Source organism: Pteropus alecto, unplaced genomic scaffold (assembly GCF_000325575.1).
Source record: "Pteropus alecto unplaced genomic scaffold, ASM32557v1 scaffold53, whole genome shotgun sequence".
In the NCBI taxonomy this organism is placed as follows: Eukaryota; Metazoa; Chordata; class Mammalia; order Chiroptera; family Pteropodidae; genus Pteropus; species Pteropus alecto.
The window spans coordinates 3,924,969-3,942,045 of NW_006434366.1; the positions used below are offsets into that span (position 1 = coordinate 3,924,969).

The 17,077-nt window shown below is 54.1% G+C and overlaps 1 protein-coding gene across 1 annotated transcript in view; it reads left to right on the plus strand.

Annotated features, from left to right (window-relative positions):
• Positions 1-16,361, plus strand: part of CRBN (cereblon) — a 17,805-nt gene extending 1,444 nt beyond the window's left edge. The window contains exons 2-11 of the mRNA XM_015587186.2: positions 852-964; positions 1,478-1,680; positions 2,302-2,451; positions 6,284-6,443; positions 11,341-11,403; positions 12,474-12,558; positions 13,160-13,275; positions 13,679-13,743; positions 14,372-14,503; positions 15,313-16,361. Coding sequence (XP_015442672.1) covers positions 852-964; positions 1,478-1,680; positions 2,302-2,451; positions 6,284-6,443; positions 11,341-11,403; positions 12,474-12,558; positions 13,160-13,275; positions 13,679-13,743; positions 14,372-14,503; positions 15,313-15,493 — 1,268 coding nt within the window. The 3' untranslated portion in view covers positions 15,494-16,361. The remainder of the gene's footprint in view (positions 1-851; positions 965-1,477; positions 1,681-2,301; positions 2,452-6,283; positions 6,444-11,340; positions 11,404-12,473; positions 12,559-13,159; positions 13,276-13,678; positions 13,744-14,371; positions 14,504-15,312) is intronic.
• The last annotated feature ends 716 nt before the right edge of the window (positions 16,362-17,077 follow it).

Consider the following 17,077-nt stretch of genomic DNA (forward strand, 5'->3'; position numbering starts at 1 on the left):
CCCTCCCTCCCTCCCTCCTTCCTTCTTTCCTCTCCCCTCTCCTTCCCCCTACCCCCTCTCTCCCTCCCTTCCTTTCTGTCCTCTGTAGGAATGTTTTAAAGTTGCGTTCGAAAGGACCTTAGTATCCCTCATGTTGTCACTTTTCGGATGAGGAAACGAGGTTTAATGGGCGGCAGGAGCTGTCCGCGGTGTCAGAATGAGCTACAGGGAGGGGCGGCCCCTCGCATGGAAGAGTTTAGAGTCTGCCTGTCGGTGCCCCTCGGGGAGGTGGCGCGGTTCCTCGCCCTCGGCCCCCCGTGGGGCTGTGCCCCGTGGGCCCCTTCCAGAGGGTGCGGTGTAGGGGGTTGGGGGAACAGCCGCTGCAGTGGGCAGCCTGACAGACACGGCTGCAGCCTGGGCCCTGCCGGCTTCTGCAGTGACGGTCACGGTGAAGTGTGCACCCCTGACCTGCTGCACGTGGCCCTCCGCCCCTGGTCGCCCTCCCCAAGACGCACAGTCACGGTCAAATCCTGAGAAAACCAGCAAACCCTGACTAGGGGAGAGAGCAGGACACCTGCCCGGTTGTCAGAGCTGCGAGGCCCACTGGGGACAAGGCCAAGGAGTCAGCTCGGTATCACGCGGTGTCCCGGGTGGGATGCTGGAGCATAGAAGGGACATGTCCAGGTAAAGCGTGGAGTGGGGTGGCCAGCAGGGAGCCAAGGACGAGCACACGTACCAGGCCACGCGGGCACTCAGGGACGCTGCGTCCTGCACCTGCAGCTTCTCTGACTCTTACGTTGACCGGGTGAGGTGGGCAGAGGCAAGCACGGGGGGCCCAGCCGACATTGCCGCACACGGTCCCCCCTATGCAGCAGAGAGTGAGGAAGAAGATGCCATCGAAATGGAAGTCGAAGACCAGGATAGCAAAGAAGCCCAAAAACCAAACGTCATAAACTTCGACACCAGCCTGCCCACGTCACACACGGTGAGTAATGTGGCCGCAGCTCCACGGGCTACAGGCAACTGTAGGTAGAGTCCCTAAACTCCAGTGACCGATCTTAGCACGCACTGTATGTCGCCTCGCGCCTGAAACCGGGCGAGGACCTGGGCCCCTTGCCAACTGCACGCGCCGGACCGCGATTTTTAAGGCGTTGCGTACTAAATCCTGGTGCGGTTCTTTGAGGCATCGTCGCCCTTCCTGGCGTAGTCGTGTCGCTGCTGAAGTCTCTCCTGTTCCGTGTTAGGTGATTGGGGGTCATTTATCATACGAACATCCTTGTCCCGTGTGACATTTGGACTTACGGCTGGCTCTTTCTTAGTCAAACTAAAATACTTTGAACTAAAAAACACTCTTGAATCTATACGTGCGAGAGTCTTCACAACACGCTTGGGGTCCGGGTTAGACCTGCACGCGGGACGCGGACATGGGGGCTGTGTGCAGACAGGCGTCGGTGCCCCCCGGGCCCGTGAGCCGACGCAGCCGTGTGCTCGCCGACAGTACCTGGGCGCCGACATGGAGGAGTTCCACGGCAGGACGCTGCATGACGACGACAGCTGCCAGCTGATCCCCGTGCTGCCGCAGGTGGTGGTGGTCCTGATCCCCGGGCAGACCCTGCCGCTGCGGCTCTTCAGCCCCCAGGAGGTCAGCATGGTGCGCGGCCTGATCCAGAAGGACCGGACTTTCGCCGTCCTTGCGTACAGGTGCGGTCTGGGGCAGGCGGGCGGCCTTGGCTGTGGGGCGGGGGCTTCCGCCACCCCCGTCGGCTACCACCCAGACCAGCCGTCTGCCTCCCGCGCAGTTGGACTTTCTGGTAGGGACCGTGTTGAATCGTTGATATTTCATGAAACTCTTCTAGAGACTCGTTTTCGAGAACCGTATTTAAAGAGGAGGGCTTCCGCACTTTAAAGTGAGGAGAGGCTGCTGTCCCCTGTCAGCATCCCCTTGCAGAGCAGGGGCAGGCAGGCGCTGGGAGACAGGCAGGCGGCCTGTGGAGTCCCCACTCCGAGGCAGGAAGCCAACAGGAAGTGTCCGCCCAGGGCAGGGCCGGCTGCCTCTGCCGAAGGGAGGGTGTTTGCTTCGGGAGACATTTCCGTCAGCCCTAGGTCAGTTTCAGTGACTAGAATCCATTCTTTCTTTAAAAGTGCTCATTGTGCTTTATGACGGCTCCTTAGAGATGTAAATCCCCCACCTGATACTAAAATAAACAGATCATAATAACTTTGCAGTAAAGGTTGGTCACTACAAATTGTTTTCCCACACGTGCTGCTTTTGTCACCTTGGCATATGTAAACATTAAATGTTCAAACCGGTTCCTTTTAAAGCAACGTCCAGGAAAGGGAAGCCCAGTTCGGGACGACGGCGGAGATCTACGCCTACCGGGAGGAGCAGGACTTCGGCAGCGAGATCGTGAAGGTGAAGGCGGTGGGCAGGCAGCGGTTCAAGGTCCTGGAGCTCAGGACGCAGTCGGACGGGTAAGGGGCCCCGTCACCTCAGCCGCGCGAGCGTCTCAGCGCGGACGGGGCCCTCAGTCTCTTTGCTTCTGCTGACCTTGCGGCCTCGTGACTTTTCGCTAGTCGTCCTCCCGCTTTGGAGATTTAGCCGAGTGGTTTTCAGGTTTGCTCTGCATCCCCGGCACCTGGCAGGTTTTTAAAACTAAAGAAGCCTGAGCTCCAGCCTCGCCTCCCGTCCCTGGGAAGTGATTAGCCTGGGACGAGGCTGCAGCACCTTTTTTCGTGGTTTCTGGGCGATTCTGCTGTCCCCCCAGGTTCAAGAACAGTGATTTAAACCCAGAGTGCAGTGTCACCGGGGTGTGGCTTCTTTGGGATTGAAGACCTTTCAGAGTGAAAAAGTGTGGGGAGGCCAGAGGCTCGTGGGCTCTTCACCAGGACGGCTGTGGTGTCCGGCCTCGCTGGGTACCGCTGCTGCCCGAGCTGTGGAAACCTTGTGCATCTGTTGCCCACGTCCAGTGTGAATTTAGCACCCGTAAACGCGTGACGTAACGTAAGTGATCAGTAGACACTGTGGGCTCTGTACCTTATAAAATACAGAAATTCTCTGTGCTGTTTTGGTGGTTACTTTAGCTCGGCTCCCATAGTCAGAGGTTTGTCATAAGTTTAAGGAATACTAAACTCATTTTTAAAAATCCAGTGCACCTTACTTTATTCTCTTAAAAAGACAAGAGAAAAAACCCGTCTGTCCTGATACCGCATTCATCTCCCAAGGGAGCGGCCCTGCCCCCCGGCACACAACGCCCCCTGTGAAGTCGCAGGCAGAGGCAAACTCTCGGGTCCCTCAGCCACAGCCAGGGCCGGACAACTCGTCCAGCCTCCTGGTCGCTCTGGTCACATCTTATGAACACATGGCGATTCTGAGGATTTTTTTAAGATTTAAAAAAGAATGTGCGCTGCACGAGGGCGGGAACTTTTGTTATACTGGGCGTTCATAAATATCATAAAAATGAAGACGTGGAAGGGCCGGGCAGCCCTTGGGGGCTGTGGCCAGCGCCCAGACTGCCAGCCTCACTCTCCCGATGCCTCTGGACACAGCACAGGGCGGGACCCTCGCTGTCCCAGGGTGCATGTCTGCGCCTCAGTGGGCGAGCCGTGCGGGGACGAGGCCGAGACAACTTTGTGCTCTGCGTTTTGGACCCCGATCGTCGCCTGGATGGAGGAAGGGTATCCCCCCAGGCCCCGCACGGGAGGCGGTAGCAGCTGTTCATGGCTGTGGGGTAGACCAGCAGGGCCACATTTAAAGTGCTTGCTGTCCTCAGGCTTAGGAAATACTTGTTCCTTGTGAGTACCGAGTTCCAGAACCTAAAACGGGAACCGACGTGGGGAGAAGCGCATCTGAGTCTGTCTTGGTGCTGGTGGCTTGCAACCATGGACAGCCATGTTGAACACAAGGTGCCGGTAGCCTGTAGCTCTGCACACCGTCCAAGGATGTCTTCAGACTAGAGCACGGGCGTCAAAGCTGGGGGGCTGGGCCGGGCTCGGAAAGGCCACGTCCCCGCCCTGCGCAGACCCCCAGGAGGCCGCCTCATGGAAGAGCCTCCGTGGGGTGAGGCTCCTCTGCTTTCCGCCCCCTGGTCCTGCAGCCACGTCACCAGAGCTGGTGGGACGCAGGAACCCCCCAAGTCACTAGTGCCGCCCTCTCCCGTCTGAATGGGGAGGCCGAGTGTCTAGCCTGACGTCATCCACTGGTGAGTCGGGGCGCACCGTTCGAGGCCCCCCCTTGCAAACCACCGTGCTGAGTGCCCCGGGCACTCACCGGGAGGGCCAGCCACTAGCTCGATGCCAGTCGCCTATCCTTCACACAAACGACCCTGCACGCGTAAAAAGTACCCTGCCACCTTCCGACCTTTTTACGGTGTCTCCTGTGCACGTGGAAGTATTTGAAAAGTTAATTTTAGAAATGGATTGTGCCGCTGAGTCACTGTGACTCTTCAGAACCCCTGTGGAAGGAGGAGGCTGTCTGTGCCCGGCCCAGAGTTGAAAGTTCTCCGACCTGTCATAATTGCGACCGACATCGTCAGGCACTTGCTTACAGCTGGAAGCCGTACCAGGGTCCACACGCACACCGGGCGTGCACGTCGGCCACTTCACTGGGCAGAGCCAGCGGCTGGCTGTCCTGGCCGCCTGTCCTGCGTGGGCCACTTTTGCTGTGCCTCATCTGCCTGTCGTGTCTGCCTGCAGCACCGCTTCACAGAAGGCGTCTCAGGGCAGAATCCTTCCAGATTCGTAGACTAATTCCCTAGAACTGTCCGAACCACATCTGAAAGCGTTTTTTATGGCTCAACCTGATATTTATTGAAGCAATTTCATTTTATTGCTTTTTATATCTATGGAAATGAATGTAACAGCAATCACATACGGTTGCCATGAACGGGTTGGAAGGAAACAGAACTGGTGTACGTTAAAAAGAAAGCTCAGCGGCCGGGAGGGCCCGCTGTCTGCCCCGGGCCCCGTGTGCGCTCGCAGAGCGCCAGGCAGCACCGCAGGCTGCGGCGTGATCGGGGCCGGCCCCCCAGCAACGCTGCGTTCTGGAACTTCTGTCACTGCCCACCGTTGTCAGGGACAACCGTTCGTAATTCCTGATTGCCTTAAAGGAGGATCCGTTTCTAGATGTCTGTAGAAAGCTGCAGACACTTTTGCTTTAAAAATACGATCACCACATGTTTGTGTTCATGAGTCAGGTGAAGAACGCCGAGATTTGGTGTGTTTTTAGAACATCTGAACGCAGCTCGAATGCTGGCATTTTTTAAGCGTTTTCCAAAGTCACGCGGACATCAGCCTGAGCTGGCAGGAGAGACATGGAGTTAGTGGAGTGAGTCTTCTGTGACCATTAAATTAAACCGAGGTATTTCCAGACAGTTATTTTTATAAATATCAAAATTTCACCTATTTTTATTGGTCAAGACAGTGGTTAATATTGAAAGACCACTTTAGAATTTTTAAATAAATAACGAAGCAGTGACTTTTAACATGCCATCGACTCCGTCAGGCTGACAGTGCTTCGTCCCAGCATGTGGCCTACTGACACCCACATCTCAGGGCTGTCCACCGGGGGGTACGCGCCCCCCTCCCCGAGAAGACAGCTCACAGGCGCCACCCTCTCCTTGGCGCCAGTCCACGCAAAGATGTCTGCGGCCGTGACATCCTCAAGTAGCTTTCTGGAGACTGACTTATTATCACGAGAGTATAAATAATTTTTAAGTAAAAGATAACGTGTATTTTGATTCTTTGCACATTCAGGTTAAGTGTTTGAGAATGAGATGTCACGTAGAAGGTAAGGCTACGTGCAATTAGTTGTATTTTAACTTACTCACGTGAATGGGTTCTTGATTTTTCTCTTCCTCTGTCTTCCTACACCTGCGGTCAGGGGGTTGTTGAGAATGGGAGGTGTAAGCGTCAGGCGTGTTGAGGTGGGGGGAAGGGAGGGGCGAGGAGCCGAGAGAGTCCAAGAGATTGAGAAATACCAGGATGCGCGGTGGTATGTGGTTATACGCTGACTTTTTTTAATTTTCATTTATAGACTGTGTATTTATCTGAAATGTAAAACATCTCCCATTCCATTCCACAGTGAGATTGGAAATCTGCCCCTTAGGTTATGTTTGATTTTAACTTTGGTATGATTGATGAAATACGGTGTTGTTGAAAATTTCTTGGATCTTAACATCAGCATTTGCAGAATATGTTTAAAAAAGAAAACGTTGAAAATTGTAGTGTGTAAAATTAGTCTCATGCTTAGAAACTTAGTAGTTTGTTAGTTTGTCTCGAAAGCGAACGCCCTGCCCGGCTGTTTCAGAATCCAGCAGGCCAAGGTGCAGATCCTCCCCGAGTGCGTGCTGCCGCCCACCATGTCCGCCGTGCAGCTGGAGTCCCTCAGCCGGCGCCAGCTCTTCCCCTCCAAGCCCGTCTCCCGGGAGGACCAGTGCTCTCACCGGTGGTGGCAGAAGTACCAGAAGGTGAGACACTAACGCTTCACGGGGGGCTCTTTCTAAGGACACAGACAGCTCGCGGGGACCTCCCCCGACGCCTGTGGCCCCCGTCTCGGCCACAGCGGCAGCTTCTGTTAGTGTGGAAGCGGCTCGCAGAAGCAGGAGGCGTCCTCGCCGTTACGCCTGCCAGCTGTGGACTCATGGACAGCGTGCGGTTCTTAATTCCATACGATTCTCTCCCTGAACTCGAATCGCATCAGGTGTTTGGCCCCCGAGTCATAAACACGTGACCTTAAAGGCGGGTTTGGGGCAGCACCTGAGCGTGCCCGCCTCCCTGCAGCTCCTGTGACAGGGGCTGCTCGCCGGCTCACCCAGCACGGCCACAGCACAGATGGGGGGCCCGGGCGCTGGGGCAGGCGCCTTGTCGGGCGCGATCCTCACGCACCCCTTCGGCCAGGTCGCTCTCGTGGGAAAAGGCAGACAAGCCTGTCTTTGCTCACATGTGAGATGCATGAAATGTTGACACCTGTGATCTCTGCCTAAAGGAAGAGTTTGCTAGTTTTTAAGCGTGGAATAAGTTGGCCGGCTGAGATTCGTCTAACGTGGGAAAATCCTCCCCCCGCCCCCATGGCAGGGCTGGGGGAGGCAGAGCGGGGAGGCTGCGCCGTGGGCGTGACTCACGGGGACCCTCTCGGAGGAGGCCCGATGGTCTGAGGCCGCACTCACCCAGCCCCAGGCAGGACCTGGGGACTCCCGCTCCCTGTTCTTGGGACTTGGTACTCCGTGTTCTAGCTGACAGCCGGTGACACGGCATGGTGTGCTTCGACTAGCGTGTCCGAGAAGAGCCTAGTGAGAAAGTTACAAGGCAACTGCCTGAAGATTCAAGCAGCCCCAAAACTAAGATCCTAACGGGCCTGACAGGCACAGCCTGAAGTTCATGGGCGGCAGTCGTGTAGCCGTGCGAGACTTCCTCGGGCCCTAGCCAGACCCTGAGTGTCCTGCCCCCCTCGTTGATTTTAACAGGACAGTGGGAGGTTCGGAAGTGTGACTGTGAGTCCGTACGGGAACCTGGGCTTCCGGGAGGGGTTTGGGGCTTCGTCGTGGTTCAGTGCTGAGTCGTGCTGGGCACTGGGAGGCCCTGGGGCAGTGCGCTGACAGACTTCGCGAGACGCTGCTGCACTGCCGTATTCCGATGGTCGTGGGTTTCAGTCGCTGGACGTTTTGGGGGAGGCGGTAAGCATTTTGACTTTTATAACAGTCCCTCCACACCGCGACGGGGTGTCAAACGTGGCGAAGCATGCAGAAATCAAGATGACCGCTTTGCAAACTTCTAAGTGCAGGGCGACCGTGACTCTGCTGCTCTAAAGTCGTCCTGGCCGGACCTGGCCGTCTGATCACAGCCTTGGGGTCCAGGGTAAGAGTCTGCTTGGGGCAGCTCAGCCTGCTCCTGTCCACCGGTCAGGCCTTGGCAGCGGGGTTCTCACGGGCCCTGCGTGGCGAGGACAGATGGCGTGGGGAGCCCAGGCCGGCGGCGCTTGTCGGGGCCCAGCCCCTCCAACCTCACCCTCGTCTCAGCGCCCAGTGTTCCTGCATTCTGGAACACTCGCCCACGGTCTGTGTGTTCTCGGGTGCCAGGGACGGGACGGAAGGGGCTGAGGACGAGAGAACGCGCACTCTTGGGGTGCACGCTGCTCCAGCCCCTGTGCCTTGCACACTGGTTAAAGGGTTCTCTGGGTTAAACTCCGAGTAGAGTTTGCTGGGCTCTGAAATGTGCATCTAGGTCACTAGGCCACGAGGGATTGGCAGCCGATCTATTCTGGACCCCAGGAGATCTACAGACCGCCCTACTTTGGGGAGACCACGTAGAGCCCGTCAGTCTAGGGCAGGCGGGTGGGGTGGCAGGTGGCACTGGCCTCACCGCCCCTGTAGCTGGACTATGACTGATCCTGGCGCCAGATGACCCAGCAGCGCTTGAGTCTGCACAGGTCTGGGGCTCCATCCACTCCTCTCTGTGGTCGGTTCACGTGACCTGTACAGCCCGCAACCGGAAGCCGTGCATCCCGGGGGCTCGTGTCTGAAGGGGCCGGCGTGGTCAGAGTCGCAGGAGGCTCGGGTGACCCTGAGCTCACTCAAGCCAGTCGCTGGCCCCCTGCCTTTGCAGCAGAAAAGGCACTGAGAGTCAGAGGGCCCCGCAGTGGAGTGCTCCTGGGACGTGGTCAGTTAACCTCGAACCCCACGTTTCTCTCAGCGTGTGCACTGAGAACAGAGCATCCTGGGAGGCTCCCGGCAGCCTCGTTCTGACAGGAGGGTCCTTGGCGAAGTCCCCGGTGATCACGGAGCGAGGCCGGTAGGCCCGCCTCGTTCTGTGGTCCCGCCTTTGAAGCTGATGCCCGCGCAGTCCCTCCCCCGGTGGCTCTCCTGGGGCGGTGCCCACACGGCGGGGGCGCCTCTGCCCACCTGCAGCCTGGCAGCCAGAGCCGAGTGTGGCGGGCAGGAAGGCCGCGGTGGGGAAGCGTGCCAGCGCCGCCTTCGGAGCTCAGCCTTCCACTGTTCCCGTGCTGGCTCCGGCTTAGCCCCGGGGCCGGGAGGGCCCGAGCGCATGTCCCAGGGCGGCCTCCAAGGGGAGCAGGTTGGCCTGTCCGCTTCCTCATGTGATGTCACGGGCTGCCGTGGACCGAACCCCGCCCTCGGCCGGTGGGGGCGGCCCTTCCGTCTCAGGCTTTGGAGCGGGTGTCCGTCTTTGGGAAGCTGCCATGTTCGCTCGTGTGACGCCCTGTGGTTCAGAGCTGGTCCCCAGGGGTGGCACCTGCACACAGGTGGCGTCAGCTACAGTTTGAGAAGCGGGTTGGCTGGACGACAGGCCACCGCGTTAGTCACCCTGACACGTCCAGAGTCCTTGCCTGAGCGGGCTGTTCCTGCTCGTGCTCTGGCCGTGTCACCAGGGCTTTGCAGACGATGTGATGAGTGAAGTACAGTATCGTGCTGGAGGCCGCACGTCTCTGTGACTGAGGCGTGACGCTGGGTGCCTGAAGGGACTGACACTCCTCTGTCGGCCGGAAGTGTCTGTCCCTGGTGAATGGGCTCCGGACATTTCCCTAGTTTGCCATCTCTGACTTTGTTTTTGGTGTGTTGTCACACAGTAGCATTTTTTTTTTTAATGTAGTTGAATTTTTTTTAATACTTCTATATTCTAGAACCTAGAAATGACTTCTCTGTGCGAAGGAATTTTTTTAAAAAAATTTGAAAATGTAATCATTTTACTTTCGACCTCGTCTCTAAGTGGAATCAGAACCTTTAAGCGCGGACCCACGTGGGGCCTCTGGGTGCGACGCCGACTCTCCTTTCCCCGGAGGCGCCCCCGGCCCGTCCTCTGCTGGTGTCAGCACGATGCTGTTTCCACTGCTGACGGTCCACGTGTCAGCAAACGCGTGGCCCGCAACCCCTCACGGCTCTTTTTTCAAGGTGGTTTGACTCTCACTGCTCATTCGCTTTTCCCTGTGAAGCTGACAGTCGTTCACGCCTCGTTCCAGAGCACCAGCAGCGGTGTCAGGGCGACGTTTGTTGTCTGTGTTTACACTGAAAACAAGCAGCGTCTTGAAGTCGCGGGCTATGTGTGGTCAGGGACGTCCTCACAGCGCGGGCACCTGCGTCACTAGCTCGCGAGCCCCCAGAGCGGGCGGAGGCTGTCGTTCCGTGCCAGTCCTGGCGAGCGAGCAGGAGTCTGGTGAAGGGAGGAACAGACTGGTGGCCGCTGAGGTACCTGGGCGGGTGGCATCGTTTACGCTGCTGATCGTGATAGGATCTCCTCCTGCAGTGGCCCCCTCTGTCACCACGCGCCGAGCCCTCCACAGCTCTTCCAGTTACTGCCACTGCACTTCAGAAAACCATTTCAGTGGAGTCGCGTGTGTTTTGAACATTCTGCGTTGTCGGGAGGCAAAGCTGAAGCCACAGTTCTGAGGCGTAAGGGCGCGGCCGGTCTCCACAGGGGGCAGGCTCGTTTTCTAGGCCTTGCTGCTGCTTTCAGAGTGAACCCCGTCCCCAGTGTCCCACCTCACCGGACAGTCCGTCGCATCTCAGCACCTCATTGTGGGATTGTTCCATTCGCTCTTAACAGAACTGCTGCGGATGCGTCATATTTTTGTGTCGTGAGAAATATTTCTCTCCAACGTTCTTGCTTTTACACTTTTATTTTTCCAGATGAACTTTAAAGTATGCTTCTAAATTCTATTCTCATTGGTACTGCACTGAACGTATATTTTGAGGACACCATAAGTATTGAGTCTTTCCATCAAATACTGGAATTCTACAGGAATTTTAAGTACAATTCACATTTTTGTGTGTGGGCATGCTTCCATTCTGATCCTGATATACGACAGGAAGACATACGTCATGGTTTTCCCCCGTCCCTGAGCTTTATGAAACGGGGACCAGATCGTGAAGTGTCAGGTATAGATGATCATTTTATTTCTGGAACTGGCTCACTTATTGGCCTTCATGGCGATTCAGTCAAGAGCCATTTAAAGCTTTTACACAAAGACAGTCGGGTTATAATTTGAGGTTTTCACTGTAGATGCTGGACGGGTACTTATTACTAGAAAGGCAGATAACGTGGTCAGTAAAAGTACATAGTCATGCTTCAGGCTCATCTTGTTTTTGCTAGGTTGTCCTCAGTACTGAAATTTTAATATTTGAACATTTTTAAAAGAATCAAAACTCTAGTTGCAATATACATTTGAAGGATATAAAAACATGATTGTCAAATTTAATAATCCTCTTTTATGGGATTATCTACCAAAGTTTTCATCTTTTTGAAATTAAAAGTGTTTTCCTGGACCAAAATCATTTCTCAGATGTGGCTCTTTCCACCATAAGAATCTTCATTGTGTGAGATCACTTTACTAGTGACTTTTTTTTCTGTTTTCAGAGAAAGTTTCATTGTGCAAATTTGACTTCATGGCCTCGCTGGCTGTATTCATTATATGACGCTGTAAGTAACTCACCTTGAACTTTTTGTTTCTTGGGCACGTGGGCAGGATTACGGACCATTAGAACAAAACAAAGGCATTCACACTCAGTGGTATTTCCCACCCAAGACCAACGCCATCTGTTACACTTAAGGAGAACAGGCAGGGATCAGACTGCAGGTAGACTTTGCCTTTAACGTACAAGATTTTGTTTTCCCAGTTTCTAAGCCTTTTAACTTCAGGATGAGATGTTGAGATATTTTAAGGCTCGTGAAGCATTTGAACTTTTGTTGGGTCAAGTGTTAGTGACACTTGGAAAGTTCCAGAACCCTTTAACAGTGTTTGTTTTTTTTCTGAATGAGTCTGTTAACGTGTTATCTCCTGACCCCTAGGCAGGGTACTGCACTGACGTGGCCACGAGCGTTTCTGCTCATTTGAACACTAGGCGTGGCCCCCTCACGCAGAACTCCCCGAGCAGCGGCCTGCTGGAACGATAGTGCAGAGAACCCGGGTCCTCAGACAGCTCCCCGGTGCCGGCTGTGGTTCAGGGCCCATTGCTTAAGTGTCTGTAAAACGGGGCGGTGCTAGCTGCCGCACGCGGCGTGAGACGGGGCGGTGCTTCCTGCCGCACTCGGCACGCAGCACACGTCACGCGTCTCCCTCTGTGAGTCGCCTGCCCCCGGGTGCTGGCTCCGGGGCAAACGCAGAGGGCTCCGAGCACTCCCGCCAGCACCGCGCCGATGGGGACCACGGCTCACCCTGCCCCGCAGCTTTCCAGCCACTGCACATGCGTGGTGCAGAGTGTCGTCTGCGTGCATTCTCACAGTGAGCAGGTGACGAGTGAGCTGTGCAGCGGGCAGGGCGAGTGCGGTTACAGGGGCCACCGTGGACCAGGCTCCTGGAAGGGGGCGGAGAGGCCACTCCAGGTGGCTGAGAAGCGGGGAGGGCGCCCGCAAGGCATAAAACGGACACGTTCAGACGTTAGCGCAGATTTTACTGCACGTGGTGACCTACACTGCTGCTGATGTTGAAGAGCTGACAGTAAACTGTAAAAGGTCTCAACCTTATCATGGGTACTTTTATTTTAAACTAGGAAACTTTAATGAATAGAATCAAGAAACAGCTGCGTGAATGGGATGAAAATCTAAAAGATGATTCTCTTCCTGCAAATCCAATAGGTATGAAGTCAGTTTCCTTCCTGTGGCCTGTGACGTCACACAGAAAGAAATGATGTTTTCTGTTTAATGAAACCAAGAATTTTAGGTTTTTTTTTTAAACTAATATCTTTATTAGTTCTGAAAAGCACACATTTCCTTTGTTTTGAGCAGTTTTCTTTTTAAAGTATTTTTTAATTAAATCGTAACCAACTTCTTAAGTGCTGCGGACACTCCAGTTTTAGGCAAATGCAGACTCCTTTCCGTTCGTTAAGGTGCCTGAAGGTGACCCCGTCCCAAAACTGACCTTATTTGCATGTGACCTCTGTATCCGTTATTTAGGTGCCACTTAGCTATGTTTCTAGTCTCTTAGGAAGTAATTTGTGTGAAGCTTTTGTTTAATTTAAAAGAAGACGTTTATAAAAGCAAGTATCGGAAAAGAACTTGCGTTTAAACCTCCAGAGAGCCTACACTCGATGGCTGGTGCATTGAGCAGTGTCTGTCACTGCGGGAACTGTGTCTTGGGGAACCGTGTCAGGACTGCAACAGGGCACTGTTGCCTCATCAGTTATCTGACAGGTACCTGCTTCGTCAGTTTCGAACTTGAAAAACCCATGTCTTGCAGATTTTTCTTACCGAGTAGCTGCCTGTCTCCCTATTGACGACGCGTTAAGAATTCAGCTCCTTAAAATCGGCAGCGCCATCCAGCGGCTCCGCTGTGAACTGGACATCATGAACAAGGTGAGGAGGCGGCAGGTTTGTGGCGGCCTAGAGCGGGGCTGCACTGTCGGGGCGACGGGCCACCCCGGGGCCACCACGTAGACCTGCCGCTGGAAAACCGGGAGAGGACAAGGACAGTACGCATGTCACCTGGGGTCACAGACGAGCTTGAACTGCTCTGCGCTGTTCAGCTGTGAACCCCTTTCTCTGCTCAGCATCATCCCTGGGACGGCTGCGTGTCAGCCGCCTTCTCTGTCCCAGAGGGTCGCGCGTCGTGCGCGTGAGCGCGTGTCAGGCCTCGGGTCGTGTTTTCTTGCTCTGCCTTTGAGGCTCCAGTTTTGAGTGTCGGGGAGGTAAAGGTGGCTTTGGGGGGCTCGGTGCATCACGTGACTGTGGCGCCCCACTAACCCCTTCCCTCTTCTAGTGCACGTCTCTCTGCTGTAAACAGTGCCAAGAAACAGAAATAACCACCAAAAATGAAATATTCAGGTGAGAGCTCCACTGTGTCTTTTGTAAAATTCTGGGTGCGTTTTCCCGGCGGCCTTCACAGAAGCGTCCTGCCTTAGTTACAATGTGGGGAGTTAGTTCATGGTCAGGTGAGACGTCCTCCCGATGGGGCGCTGACAGCAACGACAGAGAAAATGGGGTGGCCCTGCCCCCCACTTGCCGAAAACCCCAGCACACCTGCCTGGGGACTGGGGTCCGCCCAGGCCCGCCTCCAGCCTCGCGTTTCAGGCAAACGTGGGTTCCACCGCAGAGGGCCTGGGACAGAGCAGGACATGCTGCTGCGTGTGGCCTGGTGTGGTGACGCAGCGGTGTTTGAGGGTGTTTCGTGACGAGGTCGTGGTTACAGACCGTGGAAGTGAGGAGGCTGCTGGCACAGGGGAGGGCCGGCCGGGGCTTCTGGCCTTTCCTCCCAAGGGCGCCCTCCTGTCGGCCAGCTTGAGAGCCATCTGGACCGACAAGCCCCTTGCTAACCTGCCGAGGTTGACAGCATCTAAAACTGACTGAAGGGTTAAAAACAGTAGCTCCGTAATGCATTTCTTGGTCAGCTTTTTAAACATGTTTGAGGCTTTTTCCCCATTTTGACTCATCCTCTGTGCTGATTCTGTTGTAGTCTGTCCTTATGTGGGCCGATGGCGGCTTACGTGAATCCTCACGGCTACGTGCACGAGACACTGACCGTGTATAAGGCCTCCAACTTGAACCTGATAGGCCGGCCTTCCACAGAGCACAGCTGGTTTCCCGGGTAATGTGCTGCTGGTGACTTTGGTGTTTTTTGGTTTTTCCCTGATTTTGCAGAAACACACAGGTTCCTGGGCAGACAAGCAGTTAGAATTATAATCAGAACCAGACAGTGAAATGAACGCCATTCACGTGGCCTTCATTTCACGAACGGCTGGAGACAGCTGTTTCTGCATCGTCTTGTTGAATGTAAAGTTAGGGAGAAAGAAGGTGAGCGTCCAGTTAAGGCGCACGCACCGCATTTCCTGTCAGCTCACGGGGAGTCGCGGGGTCGCGACCCAGGAAGGCCGTGTGGGGAGCGCGCTCTGTGACTCGTGAGAGCACTGTCCAGCTCCGCCTTCCTCGCGTTGCGTCCCCAGCCAGACTGTCGTCCAGAGCCGTTACCTGTCTCGCGTTCCATCCAAATCCTGGGTCAGTCCCGTTTTTCTTGGAAAGCAGCAGACGGCAGGGATTAGTGAGTCCGCTCGCTGCTCTGGGCCTAGCACCACGTTGGCTGGATTGTCCACTCTTATTCAACACGCTGTTCAGGCCAGCCCTGTCTTCCTGGTGGTCCGGGGCGTCACAGCCCTCTCCTCCAGCTCCATGTTGCAACTCTCTTCGTTATCCAATCTCCACATCCTTGCATAGTTAAGTGGGAAACATACAAATTAAAAAATCTTTTTATGGACTGTGTTTCAAGGAACCGTGTAGCTCAGAGTATTTGTTCTTGAGCCTTAGGATTTGGCCGTAGATCTGTCTTCCTAACAGGTTATGTTATAAGCTTGAGGCACAGAAATGTGATTCCTTAGCTGATACTTTCCCTTCATTTTGTAGGTTTGCCTGGACTGTTGCCCAGTGCAAGATCTGTGCAAGCCATATTGGATGGAAATTTACAGCCACCAAGAAAGATATGTCACCTCAAAAATTTTGGGGTTTGACTCGATCTGCTCTGTTGCCCACGATCCCAGACACCGAAGATGAGATAAGCCCAGACAAAGTAGTACTCTGCCTGTAAACACATACGGTTGGGGGTAAACTTATGTAGCAAGTTGGTATTCTAAAATCAGATCTGCTTTGGAAATTACTGCTTCTGATGCACACCTACGTAAAAAGCAACATTCCATGGAAGGTTGCAGCTTCTTAGCCAAACGGAATTTGAAGGTCTGAGCTGAAATGCACTGTGGAGGACAGAAAGCAGCCGACACTTGGTGGTCGGAAGATGGACTGTAGCTTGTTGCCACCACCCCAGGGATCAGGCCGTCAAGACGTCTCTGAAAGACAGGGGACTGTTTCAGAAGTGTTTGGAATTCCCGTAACGCCAGGCTAGCCACTGGCCGTGACTTCCGGGGCGCACGTCCGCGCCAGAGCGCCAAGTGGCAGAAATTCCGCGAGCCGGGGCGCCCGGCACGAGTGCCCCTTCTGAGAGAGGCAAGGAAGTGTACGCTATTTTAAAAGGGCTTTGCTCCTTTCAACTTAGTTCCCCTGAGATACTGGTTTGTAAATTTTGAAAATATTAAAAGAGTTAAAATATGCATTGCGAGCCCCAGAATAAAGTTTTCATTGTCTTCGTGTTTGTTAGTTTAAAAAACAGTTTTGTGTGTTTGCTCAGCGTGTGTTTGAACTGTATGTAACACTGGTGGTTCTGCTCCAGTTCAATCTGAACCTAAACTACCGTGGGGCACAGATGCTAAAACGTTCCCCTCACACGGACTAGAAGTGACTGTCCTTAGGCTCTCCTGTTTGTGTAAACTGAAGAGAATGTGTAAGTAAACTTTAAGAGCAAAACCAAATCAAACATGTTCTTTGTTTAAATAATGTAAAATATCCACTCATAAGCAGATAATTTAGGTATAAGTAATTTTTGAGATAAAGTTCTAGACAGACCGATGTGCCACCTGCCTCTTTGCTGATATGTTCAACTTTAACTCTCATTTTGCTAACCCTTCCCTGCTTTCCATAATTCAGTGGGAAAAGTTCAACTGATCGGGTAAAACACGAGGCTAAAACGGCCTGTTAAATTTCTTGTATCTCGGTTTATCAGTATCTTGTCTTTTACCAAACACGCAGTGGTTCTGACTGCCTTGACTGAAAACATCGGCCGAGTATCGTGCTGCATCTCTGTGTAAGGAGCGCACATAAAAGGAACGCGAGCACGCTGTCGGCTGTCGGCTCTGCCTGTGCCGCCGCCTCGTTCAGCACCCGAGTAATAGCTCCACTGCCACTGACACAAGGCGCCGAGATGGCTGCCGGGTCGTCACGTGGTCACAGGGACTAAAGCTCAGCGCCAGGGGCACGGCAGTCTCTACCCTCAAGTCTAGCACGGCTGCAGAGAGGGGACTGGCTTTTACGTTTGCCCCGAAGGATGTGATCTCAGAACGTTCCACGCTGTTTCCTGACTCTTGCAAATAAAACTCTAATATGAGAAAACGTGCATATCATGCTATGTTAGTGTTTTATACATGACGAAACCAGACCTCCGAAACACCTCAATCTGCATAGAGAATAGTAGGAATTCTGTGCTGTTGGGTCCAAATACATATCCAGCAGTACTTAAAAATTTCAGCGAATACTTTTATGAAAAGGTTCATCACTGACCTGT